Below are 15,087 nucleotides of genomic sequence, written 5' to 3'. Positions count from 1 at the left end.
TGGTTCAGCTCCCAGCTGCTGCAGCCTCGCGGGTGAGAGCGGAGCAGCAGCGGAGCAGCTGCTGCATCCACATGCAGAACTCTGTTTGCAGAAGCTGAGTTATGATAAAAACTTCCAGATCATGAGCTGTCATGTGACTTTGATCGTCATCTATTTCAGTTCTCCTCGTCGTAGAGTCCCCAAATTTACATATAATGTGTATTAAAGTGTCTATTTTCATAATTTAAAAAAAAAGCAAAAAACGTAAAATCTCGTTTTTGGCACTCAACGCATGGGAATGAAAAACGAGAAATTACGTGGTTGGCACTCAATGAGTTAACAACATTTCCATATTTCTAACATTCTCTGTTCTAAACTGTTTTCTTGTCTGTAACTACATCTGTTGCACTTTTCCCTGTTAAAAGGGTTTTCCATGGAGTTTTTCCTCAGTGGATGTGAGGGTCTAAGGACAGAGGATGTTGTTATTATGGGATGTAAAGCCCTTTGAGAGGGTTAGGGTTACTAACAATAGTAATACAATGGCCTGGCAGCAGCAGCATCATCATGAAGCAGAGAAAAGATCAAACCAGTCGACTCGGGTTTCTACAAGTCTTCATTTCACAGACATTTTGAGTCACATTTTATGATGATGATGATGATGAAGATGAAGGTGATGATGAAGAAGATGAAGGTGATGATGATGATGAAGATGATGAAGATGAAGATGAAGATGAAGATGATGATGATGATGAAGATGAAGATGAAGGTGCAGGCAGTAACAGTTTGTACCAGGTGATGCATTCACTGTCCACAACACTAATCCCACTACTAGAGTCCACCATAGTCTAGTCGGTCAGAAGCTGTTGATCGTGGCCGTTGTCATGAGAACCGTCAGCGTGGTGACGCTCTGCAGCCGCAGGCCAACGCCGGCTGAGTTCTGAGAGTGAGAGACTTTGGGCTTCAGGGTCGACGACATCCGGCTGCTGCTGGTGGAGAAACCAGCGGAGGAACTGGTGGAGGACGTCCATCTGGACTCGTTGTTGCCGCGGTGATAGAGTCCGGTCTCGAAGCGCGCGGCGGACTTCCCCCGGTAGCCGGACGTGGCCTCGAGCCCGTCGTCGTCGAGCGCGTCGCCGTCGTCGTCGCCTCTGCTGCCGTCGACCCAGAGCGGCGGCGGCAGGTCGGTGACCGTGTCCGTTGCCGTGGCGACCGCGCGGTCCTTCCGCCCGCCGCACACGGGCCGGGTGTGGCACGGGCAGCCGAGCACGGTGGCGGCGGTGCGCTCGGCCCAGCGCAGCAGCCGCGCGATGCTCTCCTCCTCCTCGCAGGCCCAGGGGTTGTCGCCCAGCGTGACCAGCTGCAGCGCCGACAGACGCTCGAAGCCGAAGCCGCCGCCGTCGCCGCGGCGGTCGGCGTCGAGCCCGGTGAAGCGGTTGGCGTCGAGCCCGGTGAAGCGGTTGGCGTGCAGGTAGAGGCGCGCGAGCCGCGGCAGCCGGTCCAGCGAGCCGGCCAGGATCTGCAGCAGGAAGTTGTGCGACAGGTCGACGGCCTGCAGGTGGCGCGGCAGGTTGGTGGGCACCGTCCAGAAGCGGTTGTGGCTCAGGTTGAGCAGCCGCAGCTCGGGCAGCGTGTTGTTGATGAACACCACGCGCTCCAGCTCGTTGCCCGACAGGTCCAGCTGCCGCAGGTTCCAGTGGTACGCCGTGTCGTTCTTGTCCAGCGAGCGCAGGTGGTTCCCCGCCGCCCGCAGCTCCCACAGCGAGCGCGGCAACGCGGCGGGAAGTCGCTCCAGACGGTTGTAGGACAGGTCCAGCGTCCGCAGGTGGCCGTAGTGGCTGAGCTCCGTGTCCAGAGTCTGAAGGCTGAGGAGGAGGAGGAGAAACACGTCAGTTTATAGAAGGAACATAGACAACATACAGAAAGACAGAGAACAAACAGTTGGTCTCCTATAGGACGAATCTCCTTGTTGTTTACAACTACTTCCTGGTAGAAAACCAGCATGAGAACAATAGTGACGGACCAGAGTTTCACTGTATTTATCTAATTTTTCATGTCACTATATCACCGTTTAGACTAATCTGATGTTTGTAAAGTTTATAAAACCAATGATTGGACAAACATTACTATTTCTGTGTGCATGTTTTTGTAATTAGTCATGATTATCATAGATTAGCCGGGCTAACGGTTAGCTACCTGTTTAACTTTAATAACTCGGAGGAGAAACACACGTCAGTGGCCGTTCCCACTCTGGTCTGTATGGCCAGAGGATTTAACATTTAAAAGCTAAGTTTGACTCTCCGGAATTAACATTGTAGATATCAACAACGTCTTTCTGACCGGTCCTAACTACTAGCAGGAAGTAACAGCCCTATGGGTCCTCAACTCGGAAAAAGTCTCCATCAATATTGTGACCAATATCCAAAATATGGAAAGGAGGTGACCTTTTCCTTAAATCTACAGACTGATAAATATTTGCACTATTGGGGAAAATGGATTGTGTAGCTACATGTCCAAAAGAGATAACTTTACCAGTATAACGTTTGAATGAATGTATAGGTGACCAACTGTTTGTTCTATGTCTTTCTGTATGTTCCTTCTATAGAGAGCCTAAGCAGGAAGCAGGAAGTAACGGTCGCCATGGGAACTCAACTCTGAAAAACTCTCCATACGAATGAACGGGACTGAAAGTTTTATTTCGTGATCCGTTTGAATTGTGCCATGAGAAAAAACTCTGTCCTCTACCTGTTTAAAACATCACGTTTCATGAAGAGAAACCAGCAGTTTGTTGTCACGGCAACAGAAGAATGTATTTAGTGTAAAGACGCTCTAGGACTACAGATCTGGGGCCTCATTTATCAAAGAGGGTGTAAAACTGCTACTAAATATTTGCGTACGGCGAAAAGATGAAAATGGCGTACACCCTAAATATTTACACCTTTTTCAGATCAATCAAACTGTGCGTACGCACAACTCTCCGCAATAAATCACACAGGACTCAAGAATGGTGCACACGTGAACACACCTCTTACTCCGCCCCTGGAACGCCTATATACAACTATATATGGTCAGCACGTGCATATTTAATTAGCCATGTGCTCTCTGTGGTGCAGCAACTTTTGTGACAACAAAGTGACAACGGAGACAACGGGCGGAGGACGGGGGAAAGAAGCGGAACTTCTCCGCTTCTCCGAAAGCAGATACACGGGCAATAAATCAGTCAGAAAAATGATCTTGCATTTTAATAAGCTACAATAAAAACCAAAACCTCCCAAATCTCAACAAACAGGAGCAGAAAGAAGAAGAATCTTATGTAATCTGCCCGTTTATCCCAGAAAATCTTTTTTTTTTTTTTTTTTTTTTTACCTAGATGTTAAAACAATGTAGGAAGCAGGATGATAATTACCATTACTTTGAAGGCCTTTCCACTACACAGTTACAGCTCTACTGGACTCGGTTTAGGTCATTTTCCATTAGGCTACAGCTGAGTCCTTCACAGTTCCTCCTCAGAGCCGCGTTGTCTCGCTCTTTATTCTCTCCTCTCGTCAGCTCCAAACTCACGTGCACCTCGTTAACTCAGGTGACAGGTTAATAACAGTCTAGGCTGCAGATCAGTGCGCTGCTGCCGATGTGTTTTTAAACTTGGATGGTTTGATCCTTGTCGGACGTCACACAGCCTAATCAAAAAAGCAAAATCCTCAATCCGCTCTGTTTATCAATTAACATAAAGCCTAGTGTTATTATAGAGCGGGTTGGATTGCCAGCATCAACGCTCCACCACTACCACAATTACTTCATAAAATCCTACTGTGCTCTTCTAAATGTACTCCGCTCCTCTCTCCCTCTCACACTGCAGTTCTCTGACTCAGCAACGGTGTCGCCAATTCCTCCTGTTCCTCAGAAAAGGTGTAAATCACGGTACGCCAGGGTCAAAATGGGTGTAAATGTCCGCACTTTTCCCCGTCAGGTTTTGGCTTGATAGATCCCAAATTTGGCGGAGAAAAGTGCGTACGCACAAAACGAGGGGAAAATGGCGTAAAAAAAGGTGTATCCACAATGATAAATGAGGCCCCTGGTGTCCCACAGAAAATACACCTACGCCACCTGGAGTCTTTCTGGTTACGGATTCTAAGGAGTTTTATTCTACAATAGTTTTACAACAAACTGCTGGTTTCTCTTCATGAAACGTGATGTTTTAAACAGGGAGAGGACAGAGTTTTTTCTCATGGCACAATTCAATCGGATCACGAAATAAAACTTTCGCTCCCGTTCATTCGTATGGAGAGTTTTTCCGAGTTGAGTTCCCATGGCGACCGTTACTTCCGGCTTCCTGCTTTGGCTCTCTATAGAAGGAACATACAGAAAGACATAGAACAAACAGTTGGTCGATACATTCATTCAAACGTTATACTGGTAAAGTTATCTCTTTTGGACATGTAGCTACACAATCCATTTTTCCCAATTGTGCAAATATTTATCAGTCTGTAGATTTAAGGAAAAGGTCACCTCCTTTCCATATTTTGGATATTGGTCCCAATATTGATCCAGTCTGACTCTGCTGGAGGTGTGGTTACGGTTTTCTTACTAGCTGCTAATAATATTTTTAAAAGATATTCATCTCGCCCCAATATATGGGGTAATAGCAGTATTACCCAGGTAGATTGTAGAAAAAGAGCTATTAATTCGGTGTGACCTGCTTTAACTAGAGATGCACCGATCTGATATCGACTCATCAGCTGCAGGGTTTCCCGCAGCTCTTTGTTGTTAAGGCGGCTGCCTTAACAACCGCCTTAACAACAAAGAGCTGCCGCCTAAACTAACGTGTTAAAAAGTAGCGATATTCTGTTTTTTTTTAACAAGGCTAAATGTTTAAGTCAAGCCCTGATGCCTTCACTTACAGGGTTAGGGTATATATATATACGCTTCATTCATTCAACAGTAGTATCGGATCGGTATCGGGTTCGGATTGGACTGGAAAAAACTGGATCGGTGCATCTCTGGCTTTAACACAGGACTGTGTAAATGTTAAAGAAGATGCCCCCCCCCCCCACTGCCTTTCAACAAACCCAGTAGACAACTCACTCTCAGGTTGTGTAAGAGGAAGGAAGTTGTTGTTTCGATTCTCTGTCGTTTCCTGCTGCGCTAGCACCAGACAGTTGGTAGGGTAGTTAGATATCTGGTGCTAGACCAGAACAACAGAATGGACGTAGCAGCGTGACGTCACCCATTGGTTTGGGGGAGTCTGTTTGTTTTGTGCCGCTACTACGGGGGTTTGAACTGCGCTGCCATCTTGGATTCTACTTGCCATATTTGGAGCGGTGCGGCGGTTATTTTTTACCTAATAATAGTAAAATGGTAGAGTTAAAAAAAATTCACCCCCCTCAGAGAGTGTGCAGGGGTAGAAACTATCGATTGAGACCAAAAACATAAAATGTACCAGGCTGTAAATATGTATTTTTAAGCTGTAAAGTGGGTGATTTTAACATGGGGGTCTATGGAGAGTTGCTCCCTTCTGACACCAGCCCCCAGAGGAAGAAGAGGGGATTGCAGCTTCACTTCTCAGACCCACAACTGCCCCCTTGTGCTAGACCAGTTGGATCTGGGTCAGCTCTCTTTCTGGGCCAGTGGGGGGGGGGGTGGCAGCGCTGCCACGGATCAGCTGACCCGGATGCAGTGTTGTGATTGGCTGATTGGGAGACAGACAGACTGACCTGTTGAAGGACAGGTTGAGGAAGTGGATGTTGTGCTGCAGCCCCGGCGGCAGCTTGGTGAGGCCGCGGGACGAGCAGTCCACCACGCGGTGCCCGCGGCTGCAGAGGCACACAGAGGGGCAGATGGCCCGCACCGAGCCCCCCCCCAGCAGCAGCAGCAGCAGCAGCGAGGAGCAGCCAGCCATGGTCCACCGGGCCCTGAGGGGGGGGGGGGCAAGGTTAGACTGAGACCACAGCACGGCTTCATGTGGACAGAGAAAAATAGAAGTACGGAAATGTAAACTCTAAATCTTTCCAAGAATATTTGTCTTATTTCTTGTCAAAATGTCTCATTTCTAGTCTAAACTAATCTCTTTCCACTTAAAATAAGACTCATCACCTAAAAATGAACTTGTTTTTAGATCATTTTCACTTGTTTCAAACTAATTTTCACTTGAAATAAGTAGAAAAATCTGCCAGTGAAAGCAAGTTTTTTGTGTTTGTAATAAGAAAGAAAAACTTGCTCCACTATCAGATTTTTCTACTTATTTCAAGTGAAAATCTGCTTGAAAGAAGTAAAAAGTGTCTAAAAACAAGCTGCTTTTAATGTGATGAGTCTTATTTGAAATATAATGAGATTTATTTTGACTAAAAATTACATTTTTGACTGGAAATTAGACAAATATTCTTGGTAAGATTTTGAGTTTTTGCAGTGAACAAACCCTTGTCGCTCCAGCCGTACCTTTTTTAGAGACAATTTTGTACCATTCTGGAACATTTATGTGCCTTTCTACCCCCAAAAGGTACACATAGGTACTCTAGAGCAGTGGTTCTCAACTGGTGGGTCGGGACCCAGAAGTGGGTCTAGACCCGTTCTGGATGGGTCGCGGACAGCTGGTCAAAAAAGTAAATAATATTTAATGCACATCTGATGTTGGACATGTCTTTTATTTTGAAAAATAACTTATTTTGAAAGGCAGGAGACACGTGAACACATGCAGTTGTAGTGCTCCTCCTCACTTTCTTATTATTTGCTCTGAATGCAAAGATCTCAGTTTCTTATTAATGTGGCCTGATGCAGTGAATCTGGTTTTGTTTTGTGGGTCTTTATTTTGTGCAGTTTAATATTTATTCACTTTAGTGAACATGTTCTGAATGCAGAGATGCATTAGAAGTCAAATATATCGTTTTGTTGGTCTCCATTTTGTGCAGTTTGATATTATTTTATTGACTTCCGTACATGCAGTTGTCATGGTAACTCCTCAGTTTCATTCATGTGCTCTGAAATGCACTTTGCTCAATAAAGAGCTAAATGAGTTTTTAAAGGCTTTAAAAAAAAAATCTTGGTTTGAATTCTATAAAAGTGGGTCGCGACTTAATGACCACGGGAAAATGTGGAGCCCAGAGTGAGACTAGTTGAGAACCGCTGCTCAAAAGGGTACAAACCCTTGTCACTCCACCCGTACCTTTTTAGAGACAAGATTGTACCATTCTGGAACATTTATGTGCCTTTTCTACCCCCAAAAGGTACACATAGGTAGGGGAGACCGGGGTTGGTTGGCACACTTTTCACTCTTTGCCATAGCACTCTGGCATCATTTATGTGAGAATACTCAAACCAGCATCAAATGAAAGGTTAAGGTGTCAGCTTTAACTAAACACATTTCCATGTCCACAGTTATATTCTAAAATCAATTTATTTATGAATAAAATCATACTGCGCACTTGTGCCAACCAGCCCCGACACGGGGTTGGTTGGCACACTTCATGGGGTTGGTTGGCACAATGTAAAAATGAATGGATGAAGCAACCAATATAATAATAAATTGGAAATTTAATTCCAATATATTCAAATTTAAGGAGATAGCATAGTGCATGCATATATTTGCATGTATAACACTAAAACAGGGCATTTAAGGCCACAAACAAGATAACACGTACACAGAACATCAAACAGTAAATGATTTGAGCTTCTTTTTTTTTTTTTTTAAAGAGAAAATATTCAATGAACATCAGATTTGCTGTGTGGGGTGGAAGCAGATTATTTACATTAAGGCCTATATAGAATCACTGGAATTACAGTATTGGTATATGTAGGCTTTGTGGCCCATTTCACTGCATAAGTCATGTGCCCATTTCTTGCACTCAGTGCACTGAATTGTATGAAATTATGTTTAATCACATTTAATATATGTATACTGCATTTTGGGGTTGGTTTGTGTGTGCCAACCAACCCCGACATGAGTGTGCCAACCAACCCCGACCAAAATAAACCCACTTTTGTGAATATATGATGTTGCCCAGTTAACATCACTCATCAAAGACTTTCAAGTTTCATATCAAATTGAAGCTGACTCCTATCTCTACAAACTGGAAGTAACACATTTCCAATATCTTTATCCAAAGCAATTTTATAACACTTTAAGTGCGGGGGGCAATTTTTTACTTTTGGTACTAAAAAACAGATTTTTTGCCCTCAGCAAAAAAGTGAGTAATTTTCAGATGTTTTAACAAACTAGATATGTGCAGCTCAAAAAGATGGTCATTTTGATGTTACATTTGTGAGTCTGTGACCAACAGGAGGCCAGAAAACAGGGGTGTGCCAACCAACCCCTGTAGCCAACCAACCCCGGTCTCCCCTACTCTGTACGATGATTGGACCTGTAGGCGACAGTAGGACAGAACTGTACCTTTAAGTACAGAAATGTCCCCCTTCTGTTCCCGTATTCTTCTCTGTGTGGACTAGATGTGGTTCTGACTCGGGTCCAGACCGGGTCCAGACCGGACTGGACCACCTGCACCTGAGGGTGATCGTTGTCCGTCCGTCAGCGTTTTCATTGTTAAACCAAACAGTGGATGAGACGACGTTCGGGTCGACGCTGTGATGTCAGAGCAGCGCGTTCCTGTGGGACCGGGTCCAGACCGGGTTCTGGTCCAGACCGGGTCCAGACCGGGTCCAGACCGGACCACCTGCACCTGAGGGTGATCGTTGTCCGTCCATCAGCGTTTTCATGTTTAAACCAAACAGTGGATGAGACGATGTTCTGGTCCGGTCCAGACCGGGTCCAGACCTGGTTCTGGTCCAGACCGGGTCCAGACCTGGTTCTGGTCCGGTCCAGACCGGGTCCAGACCTGGTTCTGGTCCAGACCGGGTCCAGACCGGACCACCTGCACCTGAGGGTGATCGTTGTCCGTCCGTCAGCGTTTTCATTGTTAAACCAAACAGTGGATGAGACGACGTTCTGGTCCGGTCCAGACCGGGTCCAGACCTGGTTCTGGTCCACACCGGGTCCAGACCGGGTCCAGACCTGGTTCTAGTCCAGACCGGGTCCAGACTGGACCACCTGCACCTGAGGGTGATCGTTGTCCGTCCATCAGCGTTTTCATGTTTAAACCAAACAGTGGATGAGACGACGTTCGGGTTCTGGACCGGGTCCAGACCTGGTTCTGGTCCGGTCCAGACCGGATCGGGGCCGTGTGTGTGAGGCTCTGGCAGCCGGCCGGTGCTGCTGCTGCAGTGTTCTGCTGCCGACACCGTCACCGTGACACCGAAGCACCGTGTGTGTGTGTGTGTGTGTGTGTGTGTGTGTGTGTGTGTGTGTGTGTGTGTGTGTGTGTGTGTGTGTGTGTGTGTGTGTGTGTGTGTGTGTGTGTGTGTGTGTGTGTGTGTGTGTGTGTGTTCTTCACCACAGACGATCCATAAACGTGACATCACAGTGTGACATCATGTCGATGATGATGTCACAGCCATGTGTGATGAAACTAACGAGCTAGTTGCTGCAGTCGGAGGAAACTCACCTCATCATGTCATCTCTTCTCCTCCGCCGCCGCGTCCGACTCGTCTCTCCACCGCCGCCGCGTCCAGGTGATGATGTCACACTCTAGTTCCCGCCCTTTCCCGCCCTGCCCGAGGGGTTCAGTCCTAAGTCGTCGCGGTTTTAAACATGTCGTCGTCTGTCGTCTGCCGCAGCAGCAGCAGCAGCTCTGCTCTGCCTCGCCGCTCTGCAGCCCCTCGATGCAGCTGCAGGTCTGGGAGGGGAGAGGAGGGGAGGGGAGGGGAGGGGAGAGGAGAGGAGTGGAGGGGAGAAGGGAGGGGAGGAGGGGAGAGGAGAGGGAGGGGGGGAGGAGGGGAGAGGAGAGGAGGGGAGGGGAGGAGGGGAGGGGAGGGGAGGGGAGGGGAGAGGGGAGGGGAGGAGGGGAGGGGAGGGGAGGGAAGAGGAGAGGAGAGGAGAGGGGAGAGGAGGGGAGGAGAGGAGGGGAGGGGAGGGGAGGGGAGAGGGGAGGAGGGGAGGGGAGGGGAGGGAAGAGGAGAGGAGAGGAGAGGGGAGAGGAGGGGAGGAGAGGAGAGGAGAAAGGAGAGGAGAAAGGAGGGGAGAAGGGAGGGAGGGAGAAATGCAGCAACGGGACAGAGCAGCTTTGGTGCTGATGAGGCAGAGAGAGTAATGTGTCGCTGACAAAAGCTGCTTTTTCTTTCTCTTCCCCCTCTCTCTGTCTTTCTCTCTTTACCTCTCCCTCAAAATCTTTCCAAGAATATTTGTCTTATTTCTTGTCAAAATGTCTCATTTCTAGTCAAAACTAAACTCTTTCCACTTAAAGCAGAAGTAAGTGATATATTTGTGTTAATCTAAGTCTTAAATAGTTGTATCTTCCGACAGCAATCACTTCTATAGAGTGTTTGGTCTGAAACACGGGTCTGTCAGTCACTCTGCTCTGCTCTGAGCCGAAGAGAAAACATTTATCGTATCCTACAGTTTTTATCCAATGAGGAGAGAGAACGGCATGCAGGGCTGTGTGTGCAGCCAAGGAACGCCGTGAATGTGGCGACGTAGGGACGAGGACTGTTATGGTGCGTTCAAGGAAACTCGTATTTTTCCGACCTGTGAAGTCGTACCAATCGTACCACACGGACGCCGTTGCTCGTAGGGTCAAAGCGTTCATGATGTAGCTTCACCATCCGGGTCTGCATGTTTTAGAAGTGGAACAAAGTCGACTTGGTCAACTACGTATTTTTAACGAATTTTTGTACGTTTCCTGTGACCACCGGGGGGCGCTATGAGCGACGTCGGCAAATAATATGTCGGATCGTTCAGGGTCTCTCCATAGATTTTTGCACCAAGTTTGAAGCGTCTACGATCAAGTATGTGGGCATGAGAGCCGTTCGTATTTACATGGCGAGCACCGAAACAGTCGCCAAACTTCGGGGCACGCCAGAGGCCAAGCGCTTTGAGCTACAGACCTGCGGAGCACAAGATAAGCTCAGCTAGGTCTGACGATGTTCTGAACCCAATTTGGAGCCGATCGGGCGTAATCCCTAGGAGGAGTTCGTTTTGCGTTTACAAACTTTGAAGCAAAATGGCCGACTTCCTGTTGGGTTTTGAGCTTCGCTATAAGAGGATTTTGTGTTCATCTCGTATTGATAAATATGTGTGGGCGATTTTGGTCTGCTTTCATTAACGTCATTTTGTTCCCTATGGGTTTTTGGCAAAATTGTAGGGGGCGCTATTTAGCCATTTGGCCCCGCCCAAATGCGACGCTGGCAAAATATCAAATTTTTCGCGAGGCCCCACGAGGCTACAAAGCTGAAAGCAGCTGAACGCTGTTGCAGAATTAGCAAATAGTGCAAGCAGTGATCACCATTCAAATGGTTGACCAAGGTAGGTATCGAACCCACAACCTCATGGTCAGCAGACTTTCACTCTGCCTCTAGGCCACAGTGTACACACAGTTGCAGAGACTGTTGTCTGTTGATGAACTGCACTCTGTCTCACTCTGAAGTTAACGAGCCCAAAGCTGTAGTTCCAGTGCAAATCAATCTTAGTGCAGTGGTAAGAAACATGTTAACACAAACCAAGATTGAAAGAGTTAAAGAGAATAGGTGGGGGCGCATATGCATTATCAAGTTTGATCATGTGACCAGACCAAGTGGTATTGGTTGAAGTTCAAAGTGGCTGACACACTAACAAGACTGCTCAGGTGGGATTTGAACCTGTGACCTTGTGGTTGGATGGCAGGAACCTTATCCACTAGGCCATTCCAACACTTCCGATGAAGTAGAGGTTGAGACTTTGATGAATGTGAGATTTTTCAATGATGCTTAAAAAAGCATCATAAATGAGCCATTAGAAGTTTGTCTACAAATCAGAATTTGAATGAAGTCTCTAGCAGAAAGTACGACATGAATGAGGCAGGAATCGAACCCATGACCTCATGATCAATAAACCTTCACTCTGCCACTTCACCACAGAGAGCACAGACATAAGCATGTTGCCATTGTAATGTGATGATGTGCTGCAAACGGTGGCAGAAGCAATTAATGCGTCTCTTAACGAACACCTGTAACCAATTGAGGGTGGGGGAGGGGAGCAGAATTCAACATCACATAACAAGATTGCTCAGCCTGGATTCGAACTAGTGACCTTGGGGTTGGCAAGCGGCCACCTTACCAACTGGACTACAGAGTTGTTGAGAAGTTACAAAGTTGAGCTCCTTCTCCTGCTGCTGTGAAAAAAATGCATTGGGCTGAATGAGAGCAGAGAGCTCCCTGGCTGCATTTAAAAAATATTTTAAATTATTATCTAAGTCTCTTTGCATTTTTGACCAGAATTTTAGCCAGAAGACAAGTGTGGCTACAAAACTGGAGAAAATAATTTGTCTAGAGTTTAATTTGCAGAAAAAGTTAAATATTTTAAAAAGTATAAATAGTTAAAAAGAGAAAAGTAATGCCGATAAAGTAAAAAAAAAAGCTGCACGTTTTGATATATGAATTGTTGAAATAGCACAAAGTATGAAGGACTAGAAGAAGACCGTAAAAAGGCGGAAGAAAATGGCCGAACAGAAGAACAATAGTGTGACTGCTTTCAGCATTCACACTAATAAAAAGAAACATTTGCATTTCAATATAGCGTTTTTTCCCCCCAGGTCACTTGAGTACTTGATTACTTGCTTGGTTACTTGTTGTTACTTGTCGACTACCTCGTTGATCAATGTGGATGTCGAATTACAATAGGGTCCTCCCTGTGACGTTGTCACTGGCTCGGGCCCTAATAATACATAATCTGTCTGTGTCTCTGGTGAACCAGGTGAATCACTGAACCAGAATCATTTGGAAGTGAGTTTGTTTTTAATGTGAAACCAGTGAAAACAGAAACATTCACATCAATCTAAAAAAATAAAAACACGACGTAGACTTTTCCATGAGTTCATTAAAAGCATCATGAGCGAAGCCCTGAGCAGTATCACTTATTACACACATATAAAACACTTATTACACACACATAAACCACTTTTTACACACACATAAACCACTTTTTACTTAAGCAATATATCCCTCCAGGCCGTGGTCTCTGCTCATTCTACCACTCTAAGGGCCGTTGTTCCCCCTTAGAGTGGTAGAATGAGCATAGACCACGGACTGGAGTGATATATTGCTTTTATAAAACGGTTACCAATAATGACAATATGAAAGAGGAATACGCATCAATTTAATGTAGTTTTCTTCAAGCAGAATAAAAAGCTGTTCCAGCTGTCCAGACGTTAGCTCCAAATAGCTCTGTCACTGCTCAGTCCCCTCTACCATTGTTAACCCTCTGGAGGTCAAAGTTCACCTTCAACATGTCAATTACACTACTTTAGTCCAGTTTTTAACATCGTAAAAACACACTGCAAAAACTCAAAATCTTACCAAGAACATTTGTCTTATTTCTAGTCAAAACAAATCTCATTCTACTTAAAATTAGACTCATCACACTAAAAAGCAGCTTGTTTATAGACACTTTTTACTTCTTTCAAGCAGATTTTCACTTGAAATAAGTAGAAAAATCCAGTGGAGCAAGTTTTTCTTCCTTATTACAAACACAAAAAACTTACTTTCACTGGCAGATTTTTCTACTTATTTCAAGTGAAAATTAGTTTGAAACAAGTGAAAATGATCTAAAAACAAGTTCATTTTTAGGTGATGAGTCTTATTTTAAGTGGAAAGAGGTTAGTTTTGACTAGAAATGAGACATTTTGACAAGAAATGAGACAAATATTCTTGGAAACATTTTGAGTTTTTGCAGTGCACCGACTGTTGCTACGGACTGCAACAGTCCGTTGTCATGGATACATGACAACAACTTCCATTCATACCAGTCATACGTGCCTGAGGCGGAGTGATAGCCTACGCTGTGATAAGGCTTTAGAATAGTAGCCGTGGTAACTGCTCATTATACCACGGCTAACAACCAATCAGATCGCAGGATTTCACCTTTCCCTTTTATAAACATATATAAACCACTTATTATTACAGACACATAAAAACCACATGTTGAACCGACCTGCTCAGTCGTCATAGAAACCTGCAGCTGCTGCTCCTCACTATGCAAATGGAGTCAGATTCACACTTTGAAACTTCCTCCTCAGAAAATGCAGATGTTTTGTATTTACACAGAAACAAACGACCGTGTTTCCTTCCTCTTCCAGTGACTCACGGCTGCAACAAACACGTGTTGTTTCTTCTCTTTCAGCATTACATTAAATTGTGTAATGTAAACTGTTAATTCTCCAAATACAGACTCGGCCTTCTGGTCTCTTTCTATCTTCTGTAAGTTCTTGTGAATGTACAATGAACCTCTCAAAGCCCACGATCGCCTGTTTGAGTCCTTTCTAAGCTGCTTTAGTGTTGCTAGCTCAGACCTGATGAGCCCGACTCACCAGCATCAAAGGGACAGTTCAACATTTTGTCAAACTGTCCCATCACCATAATCCCTATAGTCATAGCAGTAGGTTCGTTACCTTAAATTGTTGGTGCAAGCTATTTTTAGAACGGCGGAGCAGAGCCGTGAGCTGCTCAGAGCTACGTTACGGAGGCTCATTATGGGATTTCTTGGTTTCCCTCATCATCAAACTCATCAAATACACAATCCAACAACTCCACAACGCTCTGGTGGACAAGTTGTGAGCTGCACATTCACCACACTATGAGATAATAACACAACGTTACCACACAGAGTTGTTTTAGAGGGAAATACAGAGACTGATGATGAAAAACTGTCCCTGAAGGCAACACGCATCAGTGGTTTTACATGAATTTCCCTCTAGGTTTCTAGGTGATGTACAGAGTTCGGTTCGACGTGAGAAAAAAGGTAAAAAACAGCCAGAAACATGCGGTCCAGAGCGGATGTGATGAGAAATTTGTGTGGTCGCGAAAGAGTTAAAGGGTTAGGGTTGTGTGTGTGTGTGTGTGTGTGTGTGTGTGTGTGTGTGTGTGTGCATCAGTTTTCCGGGCTGTGGCTCGTGGCCTCGGCCGGTGCTGGAGGATCTCCGGTCTCCATGGAGACGACGACGTCTTGTGGTTCGCTCGTCTTCTCTGCAACGTGTCGTGTTGCTTCGACTCGTCCATCAGCTGCTGCTGCGTCGGACACGTCGGTCCTCTCCTCCTCCT

The 15,087-nt window shown here is 45.7% G+C and overlaps 1 protein-coding gene across 1 annotated transcript; it reads right to left on the bottom strand.

Moving 5' to 3' along the window:
• Window positions 1–832: 832 nt before the first annotated feature.
• On the bottom strand, window positions 833–10,815 carry LOC146959970 (oligodendrocyte-myelin glycoprotein-like). Its single transcript, XM_085772735.1, has 3 exons — window positions 10,785–10,815; window positions 5,688–5,865; window positions 833–1,841 (listed from the first exon to the last, which is right to left on the bottom strand). The coding sequence occupies exons 1-3, from the start codon at window positions 10,813–10,815 to the stop codon at window positions 833–835; spliced, it is 1,218 nt and encodes a 405-aa protein (XP_085628861.1).
• Window positions 10,816–15,087: the final 4,272 nt, after the last annotated feature.

This window comes from Trachurus japonicus, unplaced genomic scaffold (assembly GCF_045865225.1).
Source record: "Trachurus japonicus isolate A0001 unplaced genomic scaffold, Traja_1.0 AP030824.1".
NCBI classification, from domain to species: domain Eukaryota; kingdom Metazoa; phylum Chordata; class Actinopteri; order Carangiformes; family Carangidae; genus Trachurus; species Trachurus japonicus.
The sequence above is the reverse complement of the archived record's forward strand: the minus strand, read 5'-3'. Positions and strand labels throughout refer to the sequence as shown.